The sequence below is a fragment of the Zeus faber genome (genome assembly GCF_960531495.2).
Source record: "Zeus faber genome assembly, chromosome: 6".
Classification (NCBI taxonomy): Eukaryota; Metazoa; Chordata; class Actinopteri; order Zeiformes; family Zeidae; genus Zeus; species Zeus faber.
In genome coordinates, this window is record NC_137201.1 from 31,471,317 (window position 1) to 31,493,862 (window position 22,546).

The window sequence follows — 22,546 nt, forward strand, 5'->3', positions numbered from 1 at the left end:
CTACACAAAACCAGGATACCTTACACACACACACACACACAGCGCACACCAAACAAGCACTTCATAATGCATACATGAATTTACATAAACAGGGTGGAAATGTGGACGCGTGCTGTGCGGGGGTCAGGGAATCGGCCGGTGGGACTGGATGATATAATGGCTGCGGATTCCTGGTAAAGTAGCGGCAGAGCCTCCCGCGGTCCCACTCGAAACCCGCGACGGCGGTAATGCATTACGGGATGCATGTATGTGTACAGTGTACGGCGTGAAGCGCTGGTCCTGCCTGCTTAATAAATAATGTATTGCGGTGTATATTAAAGCCGGACCCACCGCCAGCACCGGCGGCGGCACCGGGCGTGGAGGGAAAAACACCAGCCCCCAGAAGCCTGGTGCTGCCGGGGCTCTCTCCGCAGAAAAGAGCAGACGCCGCGGATGTAATTATGCACATCTGAGCGGCGAGCAGAGGCCATCTGTCAATGTCTGGATCTGTTACCTTATTACCACGGCCTAAAGATATAAATATAGGAGAGGGAGCGGCTTTCATTAAGAAACATGGCGGCACGCTGCTTCAGATAGCGCGCCGACGCCGACTTAATTGCGAGTGGTGACTCGGGGAGGAGCGGCCGGCCGCCGCTGCCCTCACCGCGCTCACAACGTCCGGGGCCTTGACGCCTTGAAGCTGCTCTCTCTGGTCTTGACCCCCTTCTTTTTTTTTTTTTTCCTTTCCTTCTTTCTTTCTTTTTCTATTCTTTCTTTCTCTCTTCCTTCCTTCCTTCCTTCCTTCCTTTCTTTCTTTCTTCCTTTCTTTCCTTCTTTCTTTTTTCACACTGAAATCTGAAGTAGAATTTAATTCTCCATGGCCAAGCAGTTCGCTGTGGCCTGTAGTCACTCGTCCAGGACGTAAATAATCACTGGAATTCACTGGCAACTTTCCACTTGTCAAACTCTCGTCTTGAGGATGGGTGGATGATGAAATCACAGTGGAAGAACTCACACAATCTCCCTCTCTCTCTCTCTCTCTCTCTCTCTCTCACTTCAGGAGATTCTCACCGAGCCCCCGCGGCGGTTCACTGAGCCCACCAGAGACCCAGACACGCCGCCACTGTTTTCAAACTGAAAATGAAAAGCCGGAGCCGCTTTGTTCGCCGATGACGCCTTCTATTTTAAATAAAGAGAAACGTCGGGTTTGGACGCCAAAAAACAACAATATCCCTTAACAACAAATGCTTATCACAGGGATGTTTTTTTACGTCGCCGGCGACAACCGGCGAAACGGCTCCACAGAAGCCCCCTACAAAGCGGCTCTGCCCGAAAAACTTCACTGGCGCCGCGGTATCGGCGGACGGCGATGAAAATAGCGTCTGAGGGAAAGAAAGAGCGACAGAGAGAGAGAGAGAGACACCTCCATCCTTCTTTTCTACCCGTCTAACATCTCTATTTGTGTGCTGGCGCCGCTAACAGCAGGTGTAGTGGAAGTGGAAATGAAAGATTAGAGTGTGCCATCACACGCTCCCCGTCGCCCGCGGAGGATCTAATTATAGGCGGGGGCTCCGAGATGGCCCCTTCCCGCTGACCTGTCACCTGTCAGCCCCCCCCCGTCCACACCCCTCGCTATCTGCGGTCCACCTCCAACTTTCTTTCCCAGATCGCGGCTCGTCGCCTCCCACACTCTCCCGCCCCCTCCCTCCCCCCCTCCCCCCCTTATACAATCACCGGCATTGTTCTAACGTGCCTCCCCGTCGGCGTGTCCGTCCTCCTGTCAGCGTCGGCTTCTCCTCTAAAGACTTTTTCTTTTTTTCTTTTTTTTTGCGGCTGTTGCCCCAAAGGGATTTGCACCTCGGGATCAGTGAGAAGGGCTTATAGAATTATAGAATACAGCCAGGTATGAATTGCATGTCATCCTGAGACGCAGCGGCAGACAGAGGAAGAAAGAAAGGGGGGTGGTGGGGGGGCGGCGGGGAAGGAGAGTTCTTCACACACACCCTGTCTGTGACCGCTTCCTCACCCTGACACGGCACTGCCAGGGCTTTTCGTGGCGAGTGTTGGCGGCTCTGAATCATGACATTACACTGGGGGGGGGGGGGGGGAGTAAAGATTATTTAAGCTTAGGCCGCTGCAGATCACACGCGCTCATTAAAACGGACTAAACAGAGACATTTAAACACGCTTCAAACCTCAGAGGCCGACTGTCACTCCTCCTCCTCCGCTGGGGGGGGGCTGAGAATGTGATCCTACCTCCCCCTGCACCGCCCCCCCCCCGGGGTCCCCCTGGATGCGGGGATCCGGCGTGGAGGAGGGGGGGGGGGGGGGTTCACTAAGAAGTCAGATGCACAAACGGCCTGATCCCGCAGAACCCTTCAAACATGCCCTAATGTCATCAGAAGTGAAGGAGGGAGCCGGGGGGGGGGGGTTTGATTTAAGGGATAGGCCACATCCATCACGCGCACGCCGCATGAAAACAAAAGGTAAGACTTATCCTCCGTCTCTTTTCTGTTTTTTCTTTTTTTGTTCCATGGGGAAAAAAAAGGAGCCCGTGAGAGAGAGTGAGAGAGAGACGGAAAAAACGGGCGAGCCGGAGACGCCGAGAGAGCCGACGCGCGTTAGAAAATAAGGGAGGTAAACAGTGAGATTGGACGGTGCTTGTTCGCCCCAAGGCTCAAGTGAGTTCATTAGCGAGCGGCGGCGACTTACCAGGAAGGCTGTTAGGCTGCGCTGCGTGCTCTCCCACTGAAAGCAGCTTTTAATGTACTGTAACGTGCACAGCACCGCCGTGCTGATTTTGCGAAGCCGGTAGATGTTCTGGGCCAGAGCCTGACGGGAAACAACCAGAATGAAAACGCCCGTTAGGATCGTCCGGCGCCGGATGCGATGTTTACGTCTTTGTCATCGGTTGGGATTCTGCTTCACGAGCGCCTGCCTGCGACCGCGCAACGTTGACGTATTAAGGTAATTAGGCAAATTAATTTCGCTTATGACCGATCACGACTGTATCCGACTTATAAGAAGGTCGCCAGCCGGCGCCGGCGCTCCATCCGTGGTGGTTGTAAAAGTGGGAGATAAACAAACCTTTTTGTTGAATTTGGGGTTTTCCTCCATGAACTTTCTCTCCTTGGCCTGAAAGGTTCTAACACCGGCTCTGAGCTGACAAAGGAAAACGGACAGAAAAGAACCTGAACACTTAAGTAACGTTAAAATGTACGGACGTCATGGTGGACGTGCAGATCTTTGTTTTGCTTCTTACTCGGTTGTAGATCACGTCCAGCTCCAACGTGACGCTTCCTCGGCTCAGCCTTCCCAGGTCGTCTTTCTTCAAGAACCGAACGATCTGCTGTCCGTTGTTGACCTAGCGCACGATAGATTGCAGTACTGAACATGAAACGATGAACGACGATACTTCATGAGCGACGTATGAAGTGAGTGTCGGCCATGCTGGCAACCGCCGAGGCGTCCAAAACTCACGCTGAGTAACGGGATGGCAACTTTCCCCAGGAAGCTTGGGGCTTTGTCTACATTCTCGTCGAGAACGGTCAGCTCCACTACGTCGTGGATGTCCTTTATGGGGCTGAAAATCAGCACAGCACATTCATTTAGGAAAATTAAATCGGCAATCCGTAAAATCGTCTGTTTTGGTTGGATTACACTGCAAGTCCCAGAATACCCGTGGAGGACCCCGCCACCATCAACGGAAGCATCATGTAGAGGAGCACATGCATGACGCAAATACTTTGAATGGCTGTTTGTTATAACGTACCAGCAAAAAAAAGAATAAAATATGGGATTTATTTTAACAAAATAATCCCACGGATTACCACTTTAATATATCAGATTATCAACAATTTGTACCTGCAGAATGGTTTTTTTTTCATGTTTATTTGTGTCTTACTCACAAGGTAAAAACCTTGTTCCACTCTGGATTGAGGGTCTTGTAGACGGTCTGAGTTTGCAGCCTGCTGTTCCCGAGCTCAATCACACAGTAAGGGTCACTTTTCCCTACAAACAAGGAAGCGTAACACGTTACTTTTGGATAACAATGTGGACGTCACGTCCATGGGCGTTGTCCGGAGAGTAGAGCGCCCAAACCCCAAACCACCGTCGGGGGCTTTTACCGTTGATGTCGGACGCCGAGAGATCTGCTGCTTTTATGACCTTGACTTGAAGGAAGCCCACCTCCTTCAGGCTTCTGTGCGAGTTCTTCAGACTCTGCAAGGTTTCACATTCATCTCATTTTAGAATACTTCTCGAGCGGATAATTGGCATAATTAACCCTAGAATGTAGAATATGACGAACCCGAAATCCAGATGAAGACAGGCCTCAATAATGTGTCAGAACCGAGGGGATCAAATCAAACCAAACAACACTCATTGATTCCATGAAGCAAAGCGTAAACACTCACAAATTTCTCCAGGACCGCTTCCCTCTCGTCGGGCTGCTCCAGGGGCGCGGACTTGATGTCAGAGATGGAGACCCCCCAGCAGGGTGTGAGGGTCACCAGGAACACCAGCCGGCCCTTCTCCGGGTCCAGCACGTGGGTGTAGAGCTGCCTCTCATTAACCCGGACCCTCGACAGGTCCACCTCAAACCTGCGGCACACGCAAGGACGGCGGCGAGAAACACTTGAGCGGTGACGACACCGGAGGCGGCGGGGCGAGAAATGAATGTGACACGTGGCGCGGCGCTCACATCCCCCACGACTCCTGCGACTTCCTGCCTCTCTTGGAGAACACCTCCACCTGCAGGGGCTCCTGGTTGTCCTCAAACTGATTGAAGTCAAAATGCTCTCTCCACTGGGGGTTGGCCTGGATGCACAGGTTCTACGGAGGATGAAGGTGCAGACGGAGCTCTTACAGGGGCTCGGTCACGCTCAAGTTTATCTCCATCTCTCACTCACACACACGCGCACACATACACACACACACACACACACACACACACACACACACACACACACACACACACACACAAGACCCACACTGATGCAATGTCAGATTTAACACGTTGTCAGAGTGAGCAGCCTCTACATGACGGGTGGATTAAGTCTGCACTCAGTCCAAGCAGACAGAGGTAGAAGAGGGAACCGAGAGGTTTGCTTTGTGTGTGTCTGTGTGTGTGTGTGTGTGTGTGTGTGTGTGTGTGTGTGTGTGTGTGTGTGTGTGTGTGTGTGTGTGTGCGTGTGTGTGTGTGCGCGCGTGCGGGCGCATGTGTGCCTGTGTTGTGTGATGTGCGTACACCTCGGTAGCCACTCTGGGATTGTAAACACTGACAGCTTCCAATTAGAATCAGCTTTGTTCAACAAACAAACAAGCAGAGAAGAAAAGCAGAGAGGTTTACAAAGATATGACACGGCAACATAAGACAAGTGCACCGCGGAATCATCGGGGGAGAGGGGGTGGTGGAGGGTGGAGGGTGGAGGGTGTCGGGCGGAGCGGGGAGGGGGGTGGGCAACAACAAGTAGAGCTGGATGAGCAGGGCATGCTGTGTATGCAAATGAAGTGCAGTGAAGCACCAGCACCTGAAGCACAGAGAGGGAGGACTGGCAGCCATGCCCGGTCTAATGAGCTGCCGCTGCCATGGCCCAGCGAGCCGAGGTGGAGGTGAGTCACTGACAGACACCTGCTGCGAGGACGGGTGGAGGAAGCGAGAGAGAGAGAGAGAGGGAGAGAGGGGCGGCGGGAGGAGAGGAGGCCCACGTGACGGAGTAAAGAGTAACGCCACAGAGAGATCTATAGACGGAGGTACGGTGAGGGTTAGGAGAGGGGCCGCGTTGAGGATTGCTCTTAAAACATGGCCGACCTTGCTCTTGTACTTCTGCTCGGCCATTCGGAAGCGGACGTAGATGTCGCCCTGGCCGTGCTGCGGCAGCTCCTGTCCCTCCACCAACGTGACGCCCAACACCCCCGTCCACAGCTGGTTCTTCAGCCCGGTCCTCTGGGTCTGGGTGGAGTTCTGGGTCCCACCCTGGGCCTGGTTAGGCTGCTGGACACAGAGACACAAAGACCAAGAGGCTTTATTTGTTCTCTCGCTCTCTCTCTCTTTGTGTGTGTGTGTGTGTGTGTGTGTGTGTGTGTGTGTGTGTGTGTGTGTGTGTGTGTGTGTGTGTGTGTGTGTGTGTGTGTGTGTGTGTGTGTGTGTATGCGTGCATGCGTGTGTTCGCAGGTGTGTGTGTGTGTGTGTGTATGTGTGTGTGTTTGTGTGTTCACCTGCCCCCTACATCAACCGGGCACCCCATCATGTTCACAGAGTGCATGAAAGTAGGACAGTGGGGTTTACACTGCACCACCATACAGCCCGACTCTGTTGGAGTGCATTAGCACATCTCCACTGACAGGCAATCCACACCATGGATGATCTTGGATGGAGGGAGGGAGGGGGGGAGGGGGTGGGGGGGGTGGAGGCGAGTGAAGGGAGGGAGGGACGTCAGTGTGCGACCAGATGTCCCTGGCTGTGACAGTCCCACTCATCACAGACTCCCAGACTGAGTGTGGGGAGGCAGGACACTTGGCATACTGCACGGCAGACAGCAGGCAGCAGTGAGTAATGATGCAGAGCACATCGCTCTCTCATCAGCAAATTATGGAAACACACTGCATGGACGGACGGACGGACGGAGGGATGGGATGGATGGACTGATGGATGGAAGGATGGATGTCCAGAAACTATGGCCGCACTTTAACTGATCTGATGTTCAACTCCGGTTTAACCAGCAGAACGATTTTTCTCTCCGCCCAAATAAAAGTTTTTTTGTTTTTTTCCCCAAATTACGATTCCTCTGAAGCCGAGTACGGGTTCAACAAATAATCCAATCCCCCCGCCAAGTGTCACAGGGGGAGCGAGAGAGCGCGAGAGAGAGGGAGAGGGAGACAGAGAGGGAGAGGGAGCGAGGCAGAACGGCCTTGGTGGGTTTCCATCTCGCAGGGTTCCCGCGAGGCGCGGTGCGGTGATAGGCCAGGGCTGTAAAAACAAACAGCGGCGGGTTGTGTCGGGCTGAATGTAATTAAAGAGCAGGACCGTAATCTGCTCTCGCTTTTTTTCTCGGCTCCTTGGGCCGGCCCCCCACCCTCCCACCCCCGCCCCCCCGGACCCCGGCACCGCATCAAACGGACCCCTCCCTCCCCCACGCCCGTCCTCCCTCTTCACCACGGGGTCGCAACCCGCATCGACACCCCAATCCAGGGGGGATCAAAGCGGCCGTCTCAGGGACCCCCCCCAAATTAACATGGAATACCACAGACAAGGCCCCTATAAATACCGGCCCCCCTGTTCAAAAGGACGGGGAACAGAGGGAGTGGAGGGCGGCGATAGAAACCAGGCCTCGGCCAAGTCATCCCAAGTGTTTATCTTGGACACATTTCTATCTCAGCGGCCAATAAAACAATTCCACTTAACTGTAAGTGGCCCCTAAAGAGAGTCTATTCCTGCTCCTAAAAGGGCCGTGCGATTGCTTCCATATGGCGGGACAGCATGGGGACGGGTGGGATGAGCTCAGACCCGGGTCCATTTGGCCCCGCACCTCGGCCCCGTCCGTCCACAGCTGTGATATTACATCCTAACATCTGGGTTATTGCCCGCTATGCCTGGGAATTATCAGCCTGCCGATCTGAGGCATCCCACATTGGCAACATGCCCCAAACCGCGCTCACACACACACACACACACACACACACACACACACTGTTTGAAATGCTATCACACCGCACACGCACACACACACACACACACACACACACACACACACACACACACACACACACACAGCAGATTTTGAGCCTCCCCCTGTTTCCAAAAACAAGGGGGAGTAGCGCTTACAGAGCCTGTGTGTGCGTGCATGTGTGTGTGCGTGCGCGCGCATGTGTGTGTGTGTGTGCGTGTGTGTGTGTGCGCTTGTGTGTGCGTGTGTGTGTGTGCGGGCGTGTGTGTGTGTGTGTGTGTGTGTGTGTGTGCGTGTGTGTGTGCGTGTGCACGGCAACTCCAGAAAAGAGAAAAAAAAAAAAGGTGTTGAATGCAATAAGATATTTTACATTTCCTCCCAAAAGAAATACAGAGGGGATGAAGTTAGCATTGTTATGTTGTTAAATAAGCACAGTGATTTGGGCAGCAAACGCAGGGTACGTGTCTGCAGAATCCCATCACAGTTTTTATTATTTTTTTATATATTTTTTTGGTCTCCCTCTGAGTCCCTTTAACCATCTGTGGAGGATAACCTAGAATGTGCACCCAGATTGCTTCCCTCCCTTTGTGGTCTAATTTCAAAGTGAGATTGTCTCCTGGAACATCAAGAGACTATAAGCAGTGGTTTATGGATATAAAGCTGCAATCCCAAATAAAACCCTCCGTTTAACATTAAATTCTGATTAAAGACCAATGGGAGGACAATATACTGTATATGTCCATGGGTACTTTCTGGACAAAAGCACCTCACATACAATAAAAGGTGTACATGTTGGTGACTATATAATGTATGTTGTATGATATTTTGGAAACAGCAATCCATGGAATATGAGCTGCTTTTGCTCCACAAAGGAGCACAGCTGAGGGTAATGTTGCACACAAAAGGCCGGGCACACGCCTCGCTCTTTGTTCGCTCATTACACAGTGTTTTACTGCCCCCTAGTGGTGCCACCGCAGCCTGCTGCTCCACGCCGGGAAATGAAGATAGAAAATCCATACCTTGTTCTTTTTTGGAGGCCATCTCTGTGAATATAAAAAAATATGTACATATTTAAATACATAAATCAGTACGTGTTTGATGTAAGGGAATAACGTGTTTGTTCTGCAATCTCAAAACATATTCTCGAGTTTGAGTCGTGTTCTTACCGAGGTCCTTTTGATGGTGGCGTCTCTGAACATTAAGTAGATTTCCACCACGATCACTCCCATGTCGACGTCCTTGCTTTTGGCATCGACCAGAGGCAGCTCCAGCTCATAGTGCCTGGCCAGGAACAGGGAGGAGTTCAATTACATATGTTCACTTGCGGTTATTATAGAGCGATGCAGCACGTTGTTATTCAAGGGGCGGTCGAGCTCACTTGTACAGATCCAGGTTCTTCAGGGAGATCGTGGTGGAACCCATGAACTCGTCGCTGGTGCGGTTTTTGTCGTAGACCTGAGTGAAGAAATATCGAGATGGTTATTTGCCCAATGATATGGGCTGAGGTAAGATTGAGGTGAGAGAGGAGTTTTTGCGGAGGCCTACCTTGGCCTCGATCACGTGGTGTCTGTCCCGCAGCGGATGGGAGAAGGTCTCGTTCCACAGAGGATTCAGGTTTTTATAAACCACTTTGCTCTTATAGAACTGTTTCCCCTCCAGTCTGAATTTAACATAGGGGTCACTGGTACCTAGAATGGACAATATTATATTACATTTTAATGTATAATATATTTATATTATATAAACAGAATGTATTATATTAATAAGAATATTTATATTATTATATTTAAGTATATCTAAATATATTTCTATTTAAATATACATAAATAATATATTTATATATATGATATTGTATATATTTATATGAACTATATAATAATACATATAAATATCATGCATAATATTTAAATATTATTAAAAATGATATATTTATTGATATTCATAAATAATAATTATATATTTGAATATATTTGTAAAGAATATATTTTATAAAAAATATCATGTCAACAGCACGCTAAAGCACACGTGGTGATTAATATGAGGTGTTATGTTAACATACAAGCATAGTGTAAAAAATACACGGTCTATGCTGTAAAATGATTTTCAGCAATGCGAGTACAGTTTATTTCACACGGAACGTAAAAACACACACACAGACATACATACGACAGGAACACACACGCTGTATTGGAACACACACACACACACACACACACAACGGGAACACACACGCTGTATTGGAACACACACACACACACACACGACGGGAACACACACGCTGTATTGGAGCACAAACACACACACACAGGCACACACACACACACATACACACACACACAGACACACACACATACACTCACACACACACACACACACATACACACACACACATACACACACACACACATACACACACACACACGCATACACACGACGGGAACACACATGCTGTATTGGAACACACACACACACATACACACACACACATACACACACACAGACACACACACATGCATACACACACATGCATACACACACACACACACACACACACACACACACACGCACGCACACACTGCTTCCTCCCCCATGTTGGTTCCATCAAGAGAGCCGCTGTGGGAGAGAGTGAAATGTGGGGAGGAGGAGGAAGAGGAGGAGGCGGCATCCATTGGCAAAAAACAGAGGGATGTAGCTGTTTAATTGTGAAAGAGGAGAAACACTCGCCAGCGTGAGACGACCAGAAAACCCGGAATCGGGAAGCAACCAGTGTTAATCTCCCCCAAGCCTGTTAAGGAAAGTCTGTCTGCTAGCCGGGGCTGAGGGGGTGTGGGGGTGGGGGGGTACTTTTGGGGTCTTTGTCTCTGCCATGGCATGCAGATTGGCCAAAAAAAAAAAAAAAAAAAAAAAAAATGAAAGCCAGTCCCAATGCCTTCATTTGTGCAGGGGAATAAAGGGGTGCTTGAGAGCGCCTGCTGGGAGGCTTGAATCACATGACAAAGGCCCTGTGGGGATGGGCTGTCAGGCCTGTCAGCTCCCCACTCCAAATGAACATCTCGCAAAAGGCAGGCAGGACCCACAGCAGCTCCGCCCTGCCAGCCTGTGACAGCGAAACCTCCAGGCAGCTTGACAGGAGCAGAATGTGGCAGCGAGCAGCGAGGAGGAGAAAAGCTCTGGCATCACCCACAGCGGTGACGATGGAAATTAACAGTAAAAAAGAAGAAAAAAAACAAAACAAAAAAAAAACTGGGGGGCACGGAAAAGCCGAGGCTGGTGCTGCGGCTGGTGCTGCGGCTGGTGCTGCGGCTGGTGCTGCGGCTGGTGCTGCGGCTGGTGCTGCGGCTGGTGCTGCGGCTGGTGCTGCGGCTGGTGCTGCGGCTGGTGCTGCGGCTGGTGCTGCGGCTGGTGCTGCGGCGTGGCTCTTTTCAGAATATGTAATGGAAGGACTCAGCGGCCGGTCTCTGGCATGGAGTCGATTGTTGGGCAAACAGGGGAAGGACAGAGGGCGTGCGGGGGGTTGCGTCATTATGCTGCCATCTTGTCAGGGAAAGTAAGGTCTTAACTAGCAGCAAGGAGGCCACCGGGCGCAGAGGCGCTCCTCCCAAAATTAGGCGATGAACGGCTTATAATGATTTATTGTGGATTTGAAATTGCCGCACCGAAATCAAACGCTGTTCAAGAACCAAAGGAACTGCAGCGTTCGTGTGCACGTGAATCCTGAGGCATGTAAGGGACATTATGAGACAGGACAGCATCACAACACAAGACTCACGTCGCGCAACTTGCACAAAGGCAGCGGTAAATATCCCTGCTAACAGAGGTCAGAAGGTCACGCGACGCTTCGATCGCGTTCCGTTCCTGCAGTACCGCCCGTGGACGCGAGAGGGCGCTGCCGGGCCAATTCGCTGCCGGGCCAATTAGGCCCCAGAGAAGGGGTCAAGGGAGCAGGAGAAAATGACAGATGGAGGTTTGTTTTTCAAAGCTGGCGAGCACCCCCACCCCCTCCACCCCTCCACGCTCCCCTTTGTCTCTTTCCATCACTCCTTTTCATACGCTTGTCTCACCACCCACCCCCAAAATGAAAAAAATAAAATGAAAAAAATGTCATCGTTACAGAGATGTGTCCAGATCTTGACTATCCAACTGCATATTTACTGTAGATATATTTAGAGATTTGATTATATAATAATAATAATAATAATAATAATAATAATAATAATAATAATAATATAATCTTATCTTGTTTTTGACAAATATACTTCTTTGATTAGTACATTTCTTTGTGAGCACAAATCGTAATAATCGACCGCAGTCATAAGAGCTTTAATGCTGTTTTTTGTTTTGTTTTTGTGAACCTCTCCAGCCGCAGCGCACGACACAGCAGAGATGAGGAAGTCGTGAATGCGCTGTATCGCATGTCACATCGCGGGAGCCACCCTGTAGCATCCTGTCTGAAAAGGCCGATGAACAAAGCGTCACATTCTTTCGGGACGCACCAGAAATCTGATGTGTCATCCGCCGAGCGTTCCCAGGGCCTTTTTGGCTCCTGTCCACCGCAGATTGAATCGTTTGATGTGAGCTTGGAAAAACAACCAACCAACAACCCCGTTTTTTGTTTTTTTGGGGAGATCTGTACCAGGATAATACATCTGGGACGAGGATGAAACAAGAAATTCAAAAAAAAAATAAGAATAATTTTTATCCTACCCGAGCGTTTCTTTTTGATCACGAGGTTTCGTCCCTCCTTTAGGTTGATGTTGAGGAGGTATCTCTGGATGGGCAGCGGTGATGGGACCTCGGGCCCCGGGGCCGCCACCTGTAAACAGGAGGAACGACACCACGTAGAGAGATATTTATGTGCATATTATGAAAAGGACGATTTACATATTCATTTTATTTCATTTATTTATTATTTATTTGTTTCATTTTAGCGCACAAAGTTTTGGCCCTGAGGAAAAGTGACCCATCCTGCTTTTTGAGTCCTAAGACTGTGTGTCTACCGGAAATGAACACGTTAAAGTCATAATATGATCAAAGTGTGAAAACCCAAAGTGGTAATCCGTAAGATTATTTTGTTCAAAAAAATCCCATATCTAATAATAACGGTACTTTATAATAAACAGCCACTCAATGTGTTCTGCGTTATGCCCGTGCTCCTCTCCTGGCTGTTTTCATTGCTGGTGACAGGGTCCGCCACAAGCTACAATTGACGGCGGTTGACTTGAGCAAGCAGCGCGGCAGGTTGCGGTCGGCAAACCCTCGATGCGCTTGACGATCCACAAAAAGAACGGGGGGGGGGACGTCGCCACCAACCAAGCGACAAAGGCAAAAAAAAAGAATGGAATCGATTGATCAGAAGGGCACATCCCTTCACCTGGATGGACGTGACCGCTCTCAGCCCAGGCTCAAGGGCAGCTTCACGTTTGACTTGAACTTCCAACGGCGGCCAAACAAAGGGCGGAGCGGAGCAGGGCGCTGGCGGCTGAGTGCGGGGAACTCGTTACGCAGGTTTCACAGTTTTGCTCCGACTCGGGACCTCAAATCAGGACACTTTACATTTAAAACTGGAAGAGCTACAGCACGGGCTGTTTGGGATGTCAATATGCACACCCTTTGATATTTCTCTCCCCAAAACACACAGGGTTTATCGTGCGCAGATGTCGTCTCTGGTTGATATAATTTTTTGAATAATTGGACACATACGTTTTTCTTCCATTGTTTCACTGATTTAAACTTCTTTATATTTCCCCAACATTCCCTGCTTTGTTTTTGTTTTTGTTTACTGCGCCCAACTAATACTTTTCTTTGAAGTGTGAACAAGCACAAATGAGCGTGCGTCAAAAAGGGTTGAATTTTGACCCTCGTCTTGAACCTTGTTTTCAGAAGGCGGATTCAACATATTATGGAAATATTTATAACTTTTCTTATAATATTATTATACATTCATATCAACCCGGTCCAAGTTATGCTTGAACAACTGGTTATGTAGGATAAGGACTAAATAGCCCATATTAGAAACTTTAAAAAACATTGTATTGCCGTGAAAAACACAGTAATAAACAAACAACTCAAGTGAAACAATTGAAAACAAAAAGTGCATCATAAAATACATCATGAATAGGGTTGTATTGTTCAAATATGATAATGTTCTAGTGCTTCATGTTATTATCTCCTTTCGCATTATTTGTTTCTTCATATCTCTTACTGTGTGTGTGTGTGCGTGTGTGTGTGTGTGTGTGTGTGTGCGTGTGCGTGTGCGTGTGCGTGTGTGTGTGTGTGTGTGTGTGTGTGTGCGTGTGTAATGATTGCTTCTCTGGCATTAGCCTGAGTAACAGCTAGAGATCTGTGCAGCTCCACTTCCAGCAGAGCTCATGAGCCTCTCACTGCAGTTCCACTGACGGAGACCACAGCAGAACATACTGACCTCCGCCGCGTCTCCCTGCGCCTCCTGCAGCCGCTCCGCCTCCTGCAGGGCCTCCTCCTCCAGCAGGGCCTCCGCCAGCCGGGCCTCCTGCAGCCGGGCCTCCTCCAGCCGGTCCTCCTCCTCCAGCCGGTACTCTTCCAGCTGGGCCTCCTCCTCCAGGGAGAAGATCTCCGAGATGGAGGGAGCGAGAAGGTCCTCAGAGTGGGTGGTCCAGGGCGGGGGCACCTTCTCCTCGCCGGGCGGGGTCCTGCGGGCCGAGTCCGGCGAGGCTCCGTCGCCGCTCTCCACCGGCGTGCTGCGGTTGGGAAGCGGGAGGCGCCGACCTCCTGGACTGTGCCTCGTGGCCGGCGGGGTCCCTCCCTCCGACGGCGGCGCTCTCTGCTCGCTCTGCGTTTTGGGGCTTTCTCCTAACGAGCCGGCCCTGGCCAGGGCGGCGGCGACGCCTCCGGGCGAGTGTTTTGTCTGCATTCCCGCCGGTTTCTCCGTTGACGGATTCTCTCTTTCTACCGCGGAGGTCGGCGCGGTCGGGGCGGCGCCCACGTTGATGATAGATCTCGCCGCAGGGAGCGGAAAGTAAATTTGCGACGATGTCGGCGGCGTTTCTCTGCTGCTCTTGGCCGAGCCGTCCACTTGTGAAGATGGAGTTTCGCCGGGGAAACTGACTGTCTTCTCGTGGCCCAAAGTTGGCGTCGCGCGGGGGCCGACGTCGGTGTAGAAGGTCGACTTCCCGACGGGCGCACATACCCTGTTGGCGAGCAGAGCCTCCCTGTCCCGGTGAAAAGCTTTAGACCTCTTCACCGGGACCAGATCTGCCTTCCTGGCCCCGGAAGAAGGTTCACCGCTGTTGTGTCCGCTGGCGATGGAATCACTGTCGCTCTGACTCTCGGAGGAAGCGAAGGAGAAGGTGTCCGAGGCCACGGAGAGCAAGCCACTTCCTGTCGGAGAGGGCTGACGTGTTGCCAGCTGATGTAAGTCCGGGACCGAAACGCTGCGTCTGTAGACCAGTTTCCTTGGCTTTTTGCCAGCTTCTTTCTTTTTCATGAGGTTGGGTAACTTTGTATTCAGACGGAAGTTCCCCAGGAAGAACTTCTTCTTATCCATCTTGAGCAGATCTGGCTGAACCTTGCGGATAAAATCAATAATGACTGATTATTTATGTAGACCCACTTTTTTAGCAGACTTGACGGAGGTGTCTCAGGCTTTTTCATGGAGTGATAATGACACCGGTGTCTGATCTGGGTCCAGTTGTGGAACACGCCACGCAACAATCTCATGCCAAAATATTTCAATATACGTCATTAGTTATGTTTTAAAAAGCTCAGATGAACAGCCGAAATAAAAGTAACAGATCATATCAGTACAAAATTGCATCAATTTAATATTTTCTTAAACCACATACAGAAAAGTATGTTAGTATAGTACTGTCACCCGCACAGGGTTAAATATAGATAAAGATAAAAACGTAAATGAATAAAGATAAGATATAGATATTAATCTACATATAGATAACAAATGTAGGCAACATTTTTTGTCATATCAATCCAACATTCCAGCAGGCCTCATGTGATTTTCCAGCTCCATGTAACGTTCACAAGTAGTCGCTTTGGATAAAAGCGTCTGCTAAATGAAATGTAGATACGACCGATTCAACTACTTGTCAAACACAACAGATGACATATATCACACATAATGTCCTAATTATCACAAAATATAACTGAAAAATAGACCTGATATCATCGTCATTTAGACTCAACGTCTAAACGACAGATGTACTTATCTCATACATGACATCAGAGCTCCGGGAAGCTAAGAAAGCAAAGAACAACCCCGGCGCGTACCTTATCGGGCTTGGACTCCGGTGGAATTCCCTGGTGTAGGAGCGGGGCAACGCGGTGTTTCCCAGATTTATCCACTGAACGTCCAGCGCAAAGAAGGGGGAAGAGTTGGGAGCAGCAGCAGCGCTGGATTAGAAAACAACACTCTTTTCGGCTGAAGGAACACCTCTACAAGCGGCCGCCGGGGACTCGGCGCATAGTTGGGGAAACTGGCAAATCAGGTCCCTCCGGACGAGTTTCTACGACTGAGGTTTCTACAGGACGACCGCGGAGCAGCCGGGCACGTCCCGTTCGGCTGCTCCGTGCTCTGCTTTCTTTGACGTACGTCTTTTACGTTCTGTGTGCTTGTTTAGAGGTTATTTGGAGGAGCCGCGGTCACTGCGCTGCTCGAGCTCATCCTGAAACTCCTACACGTGAGGGGAGCGGGGTGTTTTGTAGCGGCGTGAACAGATGTGATGGACTAACACGGACACATTGATGAGTGCAGCCATTACTCCTCTTCTGTGTGGAGAGGCTCCACAGCACGACTTCTCGTGCGACTGGAAGTTCTTGGTCTGGCATCCGCCGCCGGCCTTGTTGGAACAAACTGGGTCCCCTCCGCCCAGCCCCTGTATTTGTTTGAAGTGGGACGCAGTTTAGCCAAAGCCCATCAAAAGTGAGCATTCGTGCTCTGTTGGAGAATAAACAACATGGCTACTTTCTGTCTGGACATGGACGCGATAATGCTACAGCCGCTGTTGTCCGCAGCCGTCAGCGGCGACGGCATGTGACAACAGATGTGTTTGTGTCTGGACGGAGCCTTGTTCAATATTTGCCTGGGTCTTAAGGAGCTCAGGTCCACATGAAAGCGCCGCCCGAACTTGGCGCCCGGTTGAAAGGGAGCGCCGAGCGCCCCCAAAGGCCGGGCCCCTGTGGCAGGTGGCCTGTCGCCCTCCGCCGCACACAAGGCAAACAGCCCAAACACCCTGCTTGGTTACTCTAGACATGCACACTGGAGCCCTTCCAGCAGCCAGCACAGCTTGTCTACCAGAGCAGAGGTTCCTAAAACTTTTCTGTGGAAAAGGCCGCCCTTAGGCAGACTATACTTCACAAAAATGAAAACATCAAAATAATATTTTTTTTATAAAATAAACATGTTTGTGTTAATGTTAATAATATTTAATATTATTGTAAATATTACAAATAACATGATAAATATTAATACCAACATCTATTTTGAAATATTTTAACAAAAATGCAAACAAATTGGATTTTGATTATTTTTGCATTCTGACCCGCTGCAATTCCTTCACGGGCCCCTAGGGGGCCGCGGACCCAATTTTGGGAACCCCCATTTGGGAACCCCTAGTCGAGAGAACAAGCACTTGGCAAAGTGCTTGTTCAATTTGAAAAGGGAAATTAAAGATTCACATTCTCAACCTTTGTCCACGTTTTAAGTGACCTAATAGCTGTGTTTTTTATGGAGCGCTTTCTTATTTATAGTGTTTGGCAAAGAATCCTTCACTGACTCATCAAGGTCATTTACTGCTTTCTGCATCACACTGCTGCTTGTTTTCACTTTCTTACCCATATATATACATATATATATATATATATATATATATATATATATATATATATATATATATGGGTAAAGACCAGTAGGAGACAACAAACTTGTCAGAACTGAGCCACACAATCAGGCTTTTGCTTATTTCCCTGTACTCCAACGCCCCCTGGCGGTAGGATGGTGATTACAACGCAAAAACCATAAAACACTGACTCCTTTCTGAAGAGCTAGATATTAGTTTTAAATGTTGATGATAATAATAATAATAATAATAATAATAATAATAAATAATAATAAAAATAATAATCATGTGTTGTGTATAAACAATATCAATTGAGTTTTGGGTGTGGTTGTAAAAAAACAATTGTTTGGTCTAAATCACTGACCATGAATGACAAAAGAAAAAAGAGAGCACCCACAGTATCTCCCGACACACCCCTTGCTGCTATTGCTTGTTTTTATGTGTCTTTATACACTAAATACTCTCAAATGAGCCTCATTATGTTGCAACCCAGTGGCAGAAACCGACACCTCACTGAAGATCAATGAGATTAGCAATATGTGGTTCAGACAAAGTCCAGCAATGGCTACTGTAATGGTCTCTCAAAATTGGTACACGTCACGCGGTCAATAAAACACAGATTTTAGTCAGAATTCCGACTGAGCATACATTGATGTGTTTAATAAAGTTGACAGTTTCTATTGTTTGGGATTTCACAAGAGGACAAATTCTATGTAAGAGTTGTTTCACTTCATTTTATACAGAATAAGAGAGATCATCTAAATTACACATTAAAAGCCAATATTTGCACTTTTTTGTGAAGGTAGAATACAAATTTTGTACAATATCTAGCATAGTACTTTAATTGTTTAATAAAAAGTTCACTTGAATATTTATCGTAATGATGAGGAGGAAAAAAACAAGACATTCAAGAAAAACAAAAACAGGTAAATTAACTTAAAATCTCTCTTGATTTTTGAAATAGATATAATTTCATTCTTGGCAACAAAGTCCAGCTTGTGCCGCCAACAGTCTGAGCATTCAAACCGAAAAACAGCTTCTTTAGCAATAAGTGAGCTATCAACTACAAACATTCACCAAACACAGAGTCCTGTTAGAAAAAGCCATGAAAGCAAAGCAGTGTGTACTCTAGCACAGAAACAAACAAACAAAAACAAAAGTTCTTTACAGAGTTTCTCTGATTACCCCAATTCCTTTCACATTCATCATTTTTGTGCACATTTTGGACACATTTGACATATTTCAAGGGCTGGTATCACGTTGCATTCCCTAAACATCTTCTTGTGTGACAGCTATCCCAGAAGCTTATAAACGTAGTTAAAATTAAACACTCAATTGTTAACTTTACGACCACCAAAAAAAACAACAAAAAACGGTCGGTAGTGTCATTTTTTATTCATTTTATTTTTATTAATTTACTTTGAGGAGAGGACATTCCCTATCAATAAATAATAGCCAAACTTAAAAAAAAAAATCCCTGATATTTTTTATATTTTTATCAAGTGCTAAAGTGTGTGCTTGATTCTTTATTTGATTTTTTTGTATTAATGAATTATTGCTGTATTTAACTAATGTGTTTGACCGGTGGATTAAATATAATTATGGAGGATAAATATAGATGATGCTCTTTTTCCCAAACTATCCGAGTGGGTAAGTGACGAGATTGACGCGAGTAAAGTACATTATAACTCAACAGCGCCATCTGGCGGTGGCACTTAAGCACAACGGGTTTCATCCACTACCTAAAAATCTTGTTAAGTGATGGGGAGTGGACGACATGAAATAATGACATCCTATTGACAACTTTAGGGGGGTTGGGGGGTTCATACACTGAGTGGAAATTTGGGGTTTAAAACTGCATAGATCATGATGGGCTGTATATCGTCTCGTTTTCATTAAAAATCAAGGGAGGAGCTGAGATGATGGACGGGTGAGACACAAGATATGGAATGGTGAATGCAGAGTGATACTGCTCTTCGGCAGCAGACTACTCCAAAATACGCCGTGCAATCCAGCAGTGAGTGTGAGAATTTTAGATTTAGCTTTAATGGAGACGGCACCAAATATATAATATATATACTGTATATATAAGTCAGAGCCCCACGGACGGATGTAACAGACTCACCATGTTTTTTAGAGGCTTCCAACATAGACCTTCCACACGCCATCAATCCCTGGTGACGCTTTTTCAGATTTTGAGATCCCGAGGCAATGAAATGATTTCTGTTACCAATTCAATTGTAAAAAATAAAAGGCATGTCTTGCCTTCAAGAAAAAAAAAATCTGTTTTAATCTGCTTTAATTGAATTAACCTATTATCCATTTCAGCTGAGCTTCATAACAATAAAAAAAATAAAAAAATAAAAATAATAATAATAATAATAATAAAAGGGTTTTTTTTGTGCAGTGTTGGGGGACCGTGTGTGTGTGTGTGTGTGTGTGTGTGTTTAATTTTTCTTTTATGTTGGCAGTGTAGGAAGCAGCTGCAGGTTTAGCGAAAACTCAACTCCACCCCTGGCCTGGATGTCCTTCACGTATATGACATAATGGAACTTCAAAGTGGGCGGCGTTGTTATTTCAATGTATGAATGACAAAAAAAAGAAGAAAAACAACCACCACAATGAAAAGGAAGATGAGGATCACAACGCTCAACGACTCAAATTTAGAAGAGATTGCAGTGAAATAATGAACAAAATAGAAAGTATCAACAAATTAATTAATGATCTACTTCTTTTTTTTGTTCAGGGTCTATCCTTTGTAAACTTGTCTGTAATCCACAAAAATATACTTTTCTCAAAATTGGTGATGGTACAATACATTCAGTTTGCACTCATACCCTGGTGATATACAGCATATATTAAAGTCACTATTTACACAAAAAAAAAAGTTTGGCTCAAAATTCTCAATTATCAATTATACAAACAGGACAGCGAGTGTTCATGGCTTTTAGTTTCGATAAAAAAAAAAAAAACCTGGCTTACATGAGTTTTACACTGGTTTGCATCAAGCACAGTAAATAGGAAATAAAACTATGGCGAAAAAAAACAAAACTGCGATCGAGAGAAAAGCTGGAAAACCCAAAAACACAACGACACACAGAGAAACACCTTTGGCTTATTTTACTGATTTAACTGTTTTAACACGGGGACGTCGTCGCCAGTTCAACTGGACCCCTCCTCATTACGCTAAATCCTAAATCCTTAAATTAGAACACGAACGTTGTGCTATTATTGCAATTAATTATTATCCTATATCTGTTGTTGTTTTTTAAACCCACAACAGTATTGTTTGTATTTATTTGTACAGAAAGGTAGTTTCAGGTTCTTATACAATGTTAATTATCGGTGTTTTTTTTCTGAATCTCCGAATATTCAATATTCAATATAATCAATAGTATTTTTGTTTTGTTTATTTATATATATATTTAAATATTGATAAAAACAATAATAATAATAATAATAATAATAATAATAATAAAAATAATAATAACTTTGTATTGGGAGATAAAACAAAAGTTCCTGAAACGCTTACAGCAGAATTATTTTGAAAAACTGAGTTGTGGGGGTGTGGCCCTGCAGCAGCAGCAGCAGCGGCGGTTTTCTGATAGTTTGTAACTTAGCGACCGCACGACGGCGAAGAAACCCAGCGAACGACACGAAAGAGTGGGATCAGAGCAGCGCGTGGAACCGTGGAGAGAATCGAATGTGAAGCTCCGCGTCCATCAACGCCGCTCTCCCTCCGACTTCTCTTAGCAGACCAAAGGGTGCGCCACGGCCAAACCGCTCAGTCCAGATCCTTCTTCTCTTTTTCCCCCCCTCGCCATAGCGGTTTCCAGAATTTACGTGACACGAAATACGGCGAGACACTTTTACTTTGATTTCAGTTGCCACTCGGGGCTTTTTACAAAAACGAAATAAGAGCTTAAATAATAAACATGGTGATGGTGGTTCTAAGGGACCCTTCCTGCCTTTCATCTCTACGTTTAACCTCGCGCTGTCCTCTCTGCCGTCAAAAAAATAAATGTGAGATAAGAGTTAAATAATAAACATGGTGATGATAGCTCTAAGGGATCCTTCCTTCCTTCCTTTCTTCCTTCCTTCCTTCCTTCCTTACTTTCTCTCTTTTCTTTCATCTCTACATCTTTAACCTTTCCCCTCTGCCCGGGCTCTTATGTCACCCAGGTGTCCATCCTCATGCGCTTCACCGTGGGGCTCTCACGCTCCTCGGAGCCGGTGGGGGGCCGGCCTAGGCCCAGCGGGGAGTGGAAGTCCGGCCGGTGGTCCTCCCGGTCGCTGCCGTCGTAGGAGCTACAGGAGGAGCTGAGGCTGTCGACCGGGGAGCGCCCCAGGTCCTGGCGGCTGGATGCCTGCTGCTGCTGCTGCTGCTGCTGCTGCTGCTGCTGCTGCTGCTGCTGCTGCTGCTGCTGCTGCTGCTGCTGCTGCTGCTGCTGGTGCTGCTGGTGGGGGAAGCCGGAGGAGGGCGTGACGCGCTCCCGCGGCGGCGAGATGGGCTCCGACTTGATGTTGATGTTCTGGCTGGTGTTGATGGAGAGGTTGGAGCCCGGAGGTAGGTGGCTGCCCCCCCTGCGAGAAGCAAGAGAAAAAAAAAAGATGTTAAAATCTCCAACATCCCATTCATGCGTGACTAATTGCACGATTAAGGTAAATGTACAATAATATTAATAATAGTAAATAGTCTAGACATATATAGGGAGATTTTTACTGTAGAATAGGTTGCCCCACAACCTGCCGCAGCTACGTAGCTGTGGACTGATTTTCTTTACGTAAGCTCTCAAACTAGGCATTAGGTATCAAATCATTTCAAATCAATATTCCTTGTAATGAGCAGGACAACGTGCAGCCAGACGGTCGTTGCCACAAAATAACCCCCTTCAGAGTGATACAAGGCTCCTGATCATCCTGTCGTCTGGCTGCACATTATCCCTCACGTGTACACTTCGTATGCAGCATTACTGTCAATTTCAAATGTGACCAGGTTCGGGAACACATGAAACACGACACATTGTGCGCGAGGGAGTCTGCGGAGCGGCATTTGACGGCCGTCGTTTCAGA

The 22,546-nt window shown here is 47.5% G+C and overlaps 2 protein-coding genes across 3 annotated transcripts in view; both read right to left on the bottom strand.

Moving 5' to 3' along the window:
• mctp2a (multiple C2 domains, transmembrane 2a) overlaps positions 1-15,168 on the bottom strand; it is a gene marked incomplete at its 5' end in the record, with an annotated part of 39,984 nt that extends 24,816 nt beyond the window's left edge. Inside the window, 15 exons of the mRNA XM_080002934.1 lie at positions 2,692-2,811; positions 3,067-3,141; positions 3,242-3,343; positions 3,460-3,562; positions 3,888-3,990; positions 4,107-4,200; positions 4,395-4,581; positions 4,682-4,812; positions 5,792-5,974; positions 8,666-8,689; positions 8,813-8,927; positions 9,025-9,101; positions 9,192-9,334; positions 12,351-12,459; positions 14,068-15,168. Coding sequence (XP_079859060.1) covers positions 2,692-2,811; positions 3,067-3,141; positions 3,242-3,343; positions 3,460-3,562; positions 3,888-3,990; positions 4,107-4,200; positions 4,395-4,581; positions 4,682-4,812; positions 5,792-5,974; positions 8,666-8,689; positions 8,813-8,927; positions 9,025-9,101; positions 9,192-9,334; positions 12,351-12,459; positions 14,068-15,168 — 2,667 coding nt within the window. The remainder of the gene's footprint in view (positions 1-2,691; positions 2,812-3,066; positions 3,142-3,241; positions 3,344-3,459; positions 3,563-3,887; positions 3,991-4,106; positions 4,201-4,394; positions 4,582-4,681; positions 4,813-5,791; positions 5,975-8,665; positions 8,690-8,812; positions 8,928-9,024; positions 9,102-9,191; positions 9,335-12,350; positions 12,460-14,067) is intronic.
• Positions 15,169-18,105: 2,937 nt separating this feature from the next.
• mef2aa (myocyte enhancer factor 2aa) overlaps positions 18,106-22,546 on the bottom strand; it is a 79,555-nt gene continuing 75,114 nt past the window's right edge. For both annotated transcript variants that reach the window (XM_080002229.1, XM_080002228.1), the window contains one exon: positions 18,106-22,057. In XM_080002229.1, coding sequence (XP_079858355.1) covers positions 21,643-22,057 — 415 coding nt within the window. In that variant the 3' untranslated portion in view covers positions 18,106-21,642. The remainder of the gene's footprint in view (positions 22,058-22,546) is intronic.